This window comes from Bufo gargarizans, chromosome 1, assembly GCF_014858855.1.
Source record: "Bufo gargarizans isolate SCDJY-AF-19 chromosome 1, ASM1485885v1, whole genome shotgun sequence".
Lineage (NCBI taxonomy): Eukaryota > Metazoa > Chordata > Amphibia > Anura > Bufonidae > Bufo > Bufo gargarizans.
This window is the reverse complement of record NC_058080.1, coordinates 316063159-316072099: the sequence shown is the minus strand read 5'-3', so window position 1 is coordinate 316072099 and position 8941 is coordinate 316063159. Positions and strand designations below refer to the sequence as shown.

Below are 8941 nucleotides of genomic sequence, written 5' to 3'. Positions count from 1 at the left end.
AATTTTTCATGTTGGTCATTCTACCTTCTTACCCCTGTATAATAGGTGCTGCAAGGGACCTATTATCCAGCTATTCAAAGGCTCAAAGATGTGCCTGAAGATTGAATAGACATGGCCATATCAGACTACAGACAATTAGTTTTTAGAACTTCACTATGGCTTATATATTGATAGGAACTTCTGCTTCCTTCATTTTCCACTCACTGATTTAATGGTGCAAGTAAGAGGAAACAAGAAAACAAAAAGAACTCAGCAATATGGTGAATTTATGCAAAACAACCACATGTGTTCTTCTATTGTCCATGGCAGGCCTTCCCCCATGTAGACTTCTAGCTGATGTCCATGCGCATTTAAATGGGGCACTGTCATCTTGTTTCAAATAATCTGCCACACCTCGCAAAAAATCCCAGTCACTCTTTTTTTCTAAGCAGTGTCTAAGATCTATCAATAAAATGTGCAAGATGAACGCTACGAATGTAGTCCAATTGCCACCACAATATTGGGCTGCTGCTACTTCTCCAGGGTCCCAAATTTGGATATGTAATTTTGCCTCATTATGGATCCTGGAAATAAAAATCAAGAGCAGTATCATTATTCTTAGCAGTCAATACCTTTCTACACCTACATTTAACCTCACTAATATGCCTAGGTTCAAACCAGACGGTAAACTAAATCCATCCTAGCTGGGGGGTATTTGTAAACCACACAAAAACAAACAAAAAACATGGCCTCTTAGTGTGACCTATAATTCTTTCAAACACTTTCCCCCATTTGGTACCATACTACACTGGCACCATACTAACTAAAAAATGACCAATCTGGTAAACAACTTTGAAGTTTAGTGCCTACCCAAGCAGTAGGTCTGTATATATAAAAACATAAATTACAAAATACTTAAAAAAAATATATACTTTGTTATTTTAAAAATGTTAACAAGGAAAACAAATGCACAGGTAGAAAAAATAAAATAAAATTAAAATCACATATATAAAAAAATACAAATTCTGCTGGCCCTTAACACATCGCACACAGACAGACAGACAGACAGACAGATACTAACACCATCTCCCAACTCAACTTTTGTTCTGGTGTGTGAACAAAGACATCTTCCTGTGAGGTTCATTGAAAGAGCAAATGCTATTTACACCTAAAACACAAAAGGTCATGGGGGGGGGGGGGCAAAAAATACATTCACATCACAAAGGTACAGTATACATTAACCAACAAATGCCTGACTGTTATTTAATTGTTTGCAAACAATTACTAATTATTGAGCTCATGATACCACGTGGTGACTATGAAGACCTTTTTAAATTGATCTAACTAATGCTCAACTAAATGTAGTCTGGACCACTCCACCTAAAACCTGTGAACAAAACAAAAACATTAGTGTTTGGCCAGCTTGACTAAGCTGCCTTCAGTGGCTCCTGAAAAGGAAACACAAAGACAATTATTACACACAATTATCATTATAGTCAAATCCTTATTCTCTAAGCCTTGTCCTGTTATCTGTACGGCTAGAATATAAGTCCCATATTCTTACTAAACTAAGCAGGCATTGCTCACAAAGTTTGCCATATTTGTTATGAAAAATGGTAATGCTATTTGGGACCAACTGCATACCAGCCAAAATGGAAGATTAGCCCAGGGTGCAAACATTGGTATGCTCGTCCCCCATGGCTGTTGGCTATTCGGAGGATGGGGGCCATTGTTAGCTGAAACCTCCTCCTTTTGCCCCTCAGCATTTCCTGACTCCCCAAGGCTGTTATCCATGACATCAGGCTCCTGTGGCATGCTTTCCTTGTCCTGGGTGGATATACTTTTATCATCTGGTATCAGGCTGGAAATATCGGGGGTTCTACAAAATCTCTGAATGTGCCCTGGTCTGTGACATTTGTAACACCTGATGAATTTCTTCCTTCTTGTACCTCTGCTCACTACTGATATATCTGCATCTGATCTATACCCATCACTGGATTCTTCACACCAGTCTCTAAGTGTATTGATAAAGCTCTGGTATGAATTGGCATTTCTGAGGGCAATCCTATTAGGATAGTTCACATAACAGATATTGGCCATTGAGTATATGAAGCTCGGATCATCAGCAGACATACCAGGACAGTTATAAACACGTTTGTACAGTGAAAGATATTGGTTACAGAACAATATAGGGTCATCTCCTCTTCTAAATCTCATTCTTTGTAACGCATTTATCCCTCTATCATCACGACTCTTTAACACACGCTGCAGTTCTTTCATCCTTCCCTCTGCATCTAAGTTATCATTCTCATATGCAGATACCTGGGCTGCTAGAGGTGCTGGTACCCAAGCCTTTAGAAGAGAGCATGCATCTTTATCAGTCAAAGTGTATTTCTGTACAATAGCCTCAAATTTATTAGACAGGCACACGGGTGACTCCAGTGTATTAAACTCACCCAGAATCTGGCACAATGTAAGTTTTTCATTAATTGTGAGTACTCTAGTGCCCTCCCCTAAATATCCAGGAGCATTTGTTAATGCCACCTCATTGGATGTATTCACATCAGTGACAGTACAAATATTGGCTGATGGACACTTTTTCTTCCGTTCATTGAGGGATAATATCCATTGCTCCTTTCTAAGTAGCTGGGAGTTTGCATCTTCCAATTTCCTCTCCAAAGACATTACCAATTCCTCCATATGAGATAATTTTAGTTGCAATGAACCAACAAGCCTACTCTTCATGTCAAAGTTTGCATTGCATTGTTCCAATTGTTCTTGGAGCTCACAATTTTTTTCGGATAAATTGCACACTGTAGCCCTCAAGTCATTCATTTCAACACTGGAGGCAGTTGCAATGCTCCTAAGATTATCTCCAACTTTCTCTATCTGCTCTCCAAGTTGACTCCTTTCTGCTCTCCATTGCTCCCCCATTTGCTCAGAAATTTCTGTGATTCTGAGCAATACCGCAATTTCGTTAGCCAATTTCTCCTTGTTACCTTTTTTTGTAAGCGGTCTACTCTGCAGCTCATCATTATGTTGCTGACACTGAGACAACAACGCATTAACTTGACTCTTAAGAGGTTCATCTGCACAGGAATGATACTTGGCAGAGGCATATTTCTTAACATAACTATAGGCCAGTTCCATTTCGCCAATGTACACTCAACACAATATCCAACTATTAATATAAAAGCTATTGTACTGCCAATACACACTCACAAGTGAACAAGACAAAGAACCAAACTTTTCAGTGTTCCCACAATGTCTTTACATATATGCACACACTCGGTCTGAACTCAAGTCAAGATTACAAACAAACACAAATTGTTCCTCTACAGAGAATCCACACTTTCCTCTGATTTTACCCTTATTAACATACCGCATTCAATACTTTATCCACTATTACAACTCCACATACACTCAAGGACAACAAACAATTAGAACTTTTGCATATCCAATGAATAACTCACCACACTTTCAATCCTTCTACGAAGTCCAAGATCCAGCTAACTTCACCAAGGAATCTGTGCAACAGGTCTGGTCTGTTCTTTCAGCAATTTGAATTAGAGCAATTCCGTCTTATAGGTTCTATGTGGATTTAGGAATTTCCACACTCTTTCTGGGGTGCCAAATGTAGAATGTGCTCTGCTTTGCTGGTGCCTTAAATTACTGAAGAACAACTATATCTTAACTCAGTGTTGGATTTATTTACAAATAGGGATATATCTACATTCTAAATACAATTAAGGGAATGGGAGAGGGGATTGGAGGGGGTCAGGATCCTTGAGCTAGCTACACCATTCTCTCTTTCAGTCACACATGCCATGGGCTTTTCTTCTGGACTCAGAACACTCCTCTCCAGCAGGTCTCAGCGAATCACATTCTTGATTGTAGAGTCCAGGAAGACTTGTCTTGTCCCAGAGGTCACCATTGCTCTTACTTGTAAGTTAGGTTAGTGCAGGTAATTACACAGGAAGAAGTTGTATCATATACCCCTGCCCCCATCCCAGCATATATGTCCTTGCTGACACAGGTGTGGGCAGTAAATACCAGCAGGGGGTCGGGATTTCCCCAGGATGTGACAGTCCTGGCAGATCTTCCTTTCATCAGTGTCCTGCTCCAAGAACCCTTTGATGATTCTCATTTGCATATCAAGCAGACCCAGGCTGATTCAGTTCAAGATATCAAGGAACATCTTTGCATTAAATCTGTATCATAGATGTCAATTTTATCAGTTCCAACATGTCATTTTGCAAACTCTAATCTGGCCTTCCTGTTTTTGAGGGTCACCAATGGTTTACATCTTGTGGTGAACCCTCTGTATTTACTCTGGGGAAGTCTTCTCTTGATTGTTGACTTTGACACACATACACCTACCTCCTCGAGAGTGTTCTTGATCTGGCCAACTGTTGTGAATGGTGTTTTCTTCACCAGGGAAAGAATTCTTCGGTCATCCACCACTGTTGTTTTCCGTGGTCTTCCGGGTCTTTTGGTGTTGCTGAGCTCACCGTTGCATTCCATCTTTTTAAGGATGTTCCAAACAGTTGTTTTGGCCACGCCTAATGTTTTTGCTATCTCTCTGATGGGTTTGGTTTGTTTTTTCAGCCTAATGATGTCTTGCTTCACTGATAGTGACAGCTCTTTGCATCTCATCTTGAGAGTTGACTGCAACAGATTCCAAATGCAAATAGCACACTTGAAATGAACTCTGGACCTTTTATCTGCTCATTGTAATTGGGATAATTCGGGAATAACACAAACCTGGCCATGGAACAGCTGAGAAGCCAATTGTCCCATTACTTTTGGCCCCTTAATAAGTGGGAGGCACATATGCAAACTGCTGTAATTCCTACACCGTTCACCTGATTTGAATGTAAATACAAGCTGACAGTCTGCAGTTAAAGCACATCTTGTTCATTTCATTTCAAATCCATTGTGGTAGTGTATAGAGCCCAAAAATTTTGAATTGTGTTGATGTCCCAATATTTATGGACCTGACTGTATGTCTAGTGAATACGTGATGTGAACAGGTCAGCCCCTTAAATAGATTTCATGGTTTCAAACTGTGCAGCATTTCAAAGGTATATACAGTTTGATGCCTTTGCACAAATTAATACAATATATTTAAGCAGTCTTAACATTTACTCCAAGTCAATAACCTAGTCTATTTTTTTTTTATAATATAAAGATTAGTCATATCTTCTTCTCAATCTTAAGTGCTTGATAGTGACAGTCGTCATCATGCATAATAAAGACCTGACTATCTGTTCAAGGGGTTGTCCGACCTATGAGCCAACAATCGCAATGGCCTTAACCTGTGGACAGATAAAACAAAAAACACTGTCTTGTCCGTGGCCCCACCATACCGCTGATCAGTGTTCTTTTTAATTCTTTCTAATTAGCTAGGTTAAAGTGGTTGTCTGCTTTTTTGTATTGATGTCCTATCATCAGAATAGGTCATCAATATCAGATCTTATAATTAAAATTATGCTGTCCCATTCACTTCAGTGAGACAGCTCTCTCCCATTCAAGTAAATAGGAAGGAGCTGTGTCCTTGAAGTGAATGAGACGGTGTAGTTGTAATGACGCCTGCTCACCTGCTTGTACAAGCCCTACTTTCTTTTCAAACAGATGATCGGTGGGGGTGCCAGGAGTACTCACACCGATCTGATATTAAGGACCTATCCTGAGCATAGATGAATGCAAACGGTATCAGCAGCATCTCACATCATCGACTTTTATTGGGACTTCAAAGCAACAATACAGATAGCACCAACGTTTCGGCTGATACACAGCGTTTGTCAAGCCTGTTCACATTGTATTACATCCACATATTTATGGTAAAAACAAGTGCGCCACCCCCATCCAGATTATCCAATTACAGGTACTGGTATAATCTAACCAATGAATATACACCTTTTTTGGAGCCACTCTTTAGCCTAATATGCATCCATGTCTCACCTGAGAGCCAGCCGATCACACTCCAAGCCAAAACGATCGTCACATGACGTCCGCCATTGCTGAACCATGTGTGTAAAACATCACATCAATTAAAACGCTCGGCGTCCCTCACTGCTATGTGCACATGTGCACACAGCTGTCCAATCAACTACATCATAATCTATGTTACCTCTGATGCGTCCGTGGGTCCGCCTCCCAGCACCACACCTGCTGCCGACGTCATCGGGCCGCGACAGGCACTCCCGGCCACATCATCACTGCACTGACGCGCAACCATCTGACCTCACAGAGGGTGGCCCGAGGTTGCCGTGGCAACCCACAATGCCATCAGAGGCATCCAGGTGTCTGTAAAGCCCCATTCATTTGTACAGTCATGTGAAAAAATTAGGACACCCTTTGAAAGCATGTGGTTTTTTGTAACATTTTTAATAAAAGGTTATTTCATCTCCGTTTCAACAATACAGAGAGATTAAAGTAATCCGACTAAACAAAGAAAACTGAAGAAAAGTCTTTTCAAGATCTTCTGTAAATGTCATTCTACAAAAATGCCTATTCTAACTGAGGAAAAAGATAGGACACCCTTGCCCCTAATAGCGAGTGTTACCTCCTTTGGCTGAAATAACTGCAGTGAGACGGTTCTTGTAGCCATCTACCAGTCTTCGACATCGGTCTGAGGAAATTTTACCCCACTCCTCAATGCAGAACTTTTTCAGCTGTGAGATGTTTGAGGGGTTTCTTGCACGTACAGCCCTTTTCAAGTCACCCTACAGCATCTCAATGGGATTCAAATCTGGACTTTGACTTGGCCATTCCAGGACTCTCCATTTCTTCTTTTTCAGCCAATCTTTGGTTGATTTACTAGTATGTTTTGGGTCATTGTCATGTTGCATGGTCCAGTTCCACTTCAGCTTTAATTTTCTAACTGATGGTCTCACATGTTCTTCAAGCACCTTCTGATACACAGTAGAATTCATCGTGGATTCTATGATGGTGAGCTGACCAGGTCCTGCTGCAGCAAAGCAGCCCCAAACCATGACACTTCCACCTCCATGCTTCACAGTTGGTATGAGGTTCTTTTCTTGGAATGCTGTGTTTGGTTTACGCCAAACATGTCCTCTGCTGTTGTGTCCAAATAATTCAATTTTGGACTCATCTGTCCAAAGAACATTATTCCAGAAGTCCTGGTCTTTGTCAACTTTATCTCTGGCAAATGTCAGTCTGGCCTCGATGTTTCTCTTGGAAAGCAAAGGTTTCCTCCTTGCACACCTCCCATGCAAGTTAAACTTGTACAGTCTCTTTCTGATTGTAGAGGCATGTACTTCTACATCAACAGTAGCCAGAGCCTGCTGTAGTTCTCGAGATGACACTTTAGGGTTTTTGGAGACCTCTTTTAGCATCTTGCGGTCTGCTCTTGGGGTGAACTTGCTGGGGCGACCAGTCCTGGGCATGTTGGCAGTTGTTTTGAAAGCCCTCCACTTGTAGACTATCTTCCAGACAGTGGAATGGCTGATTTCAAAATCTTTTGAGATCTTTTTAAATCCCTTCCCAGACTCATAGGCTGCTACAATCTTTTTTCTGAAGTCCTCTGACAGCTCTTTTGCTCTCACCATGGTGCTCACTCTCACTTCAACAGTCAGGAGCACACCAAACTAAATGTCTGAGGTTTAAATAGGGCAAGCCTCATTCAACATGCAGAGTAACGATCTACTAATTATGTGCACCTGGTGTGATATACCTGTGTGAGATCTGAGCCAATTTAAGAGGGAATACATGTGAGGGTGTCCTATCTTTTTCCTCAGTTAGAATAGGCATTTTTGTAGAATGACATTTACAGAAGATCTTGAAAAGACTTTTCTTCAGTTTTCTTTGTTTAGTTGGATTACTTTAATCTCTCTGTATTGTTGAAACGGAGATGAAATAACCTTTTATTAAAAATGTTACAAAAAACCACATGCTTTCAAAGGGTGTCCTAATTTTTTCACATGACTGTATATAACCTAACAAATGCCTTAATTCTGTACTTGGGAAATTGTCTGAGACATATTGACTGTGAACCAATCCCTCTACTGCTACATTATATTCATTATATAATTCTGGAAGAGCAGCTAAGACAAAGAAAAATTCATAAGAACAAACTAATGGGTAGACTAGGTGCCCATCTAAAACTTTATTAAAGGGGGGGTAACAATTTATAAAATTACAAAAAAGTGTCTTTCATTCTATAGCTAATTGAAAGCAGTGTTTAAGGGGCTTATAGTATATAACATAGTATATGGAAATTACACACACAACCATTACATGTACAAGCATGTTCTATAGACCTTAATGGGTGACTCTACAACCAGTGTCGGACTGGGGTGCCTAGGGCCCACCAGTGGAATTGATCCCATAACAGAGATTCGGGCTTCATGTCAGCAGAGAATCAGTCTTCATGTCATAGCAGAGAATCAGGCTTCACGTCACCCAACACTCGAACAGTCCATTGTCATATATTTAGGCCCCGGCACCCAGACAGAGGAGAGAGGTCCCATAACAGAGATTCAGGCTTCATGTCAGCAGAGAATCAGTCTTCATGTCATAGCAGAGACTCAGGCTTCACGTCAGCCAACACTGGAACAGTCCATTGTCATATATTTAGGCCCCAGCACCCAGACAGAGGAGAGAGGTCCCATAACAGAGATTCAGGCTTCATGTCAGCAGAGAATCAGTCTTCATGTCATAGCAGAGAATCAGGCTTCACGTCAGCCAACACTGGAAAAGTCCATTGTCATATATTTAGGCCCCGGCACCCATACAGAGGAGAGAGGTCCCATAACAGAGATTCGGGCTTCATGTCAGCAGAGAATCAGTCTTCATGTCATAGCAGAGAATCAGGCTTCACGTCAGCCAACACTGGAACAGTCCATTGTCATATATTTAGGCCCCGTCACCCATACAGAGGAGAGAGGTCCCATAACAGAGATTCGGGCTTCATGTCAGCAGAGAATCAGTCTTCATG

At 41.0% G+C, this 8941-nt stretch overlaps 1 protein-coding gene across 1 annotated transcript; it reads right to left on the bottom strand.

Moving 5' to 3' along the window:
• Nucleotides 1–1291: 1291 nt before the first annotated feature.
• On the bottom strand, nucleotides 1292–4022 carry LOC122927974 (posterior protein-like). Its single transcript, XM_044280368.1, has one exon. It carries the CDS (start codon nucleotides 3127–3129, stop codon nucleotides 1543–1545), a length of 1587 nt encoding a protein of 528 aa, XP_044136303.1. The 5' UTR covers nucleotides 3130–4022; the 3' UTR covers nucleotides 1292–1542.
• Nucleotides 4023–8941: the final 4919 nt, after the last annotated feature.

Excerpts from the sequence above, each read along its gene's own strand:
- LOC122927974 (XM_044280368.1), bottom strand. The coding sequence starts at position 3,129 with ATGGAACTGGCCTATAGTTATGTTAAGAAATATGCCTCTGCCAAGTAT.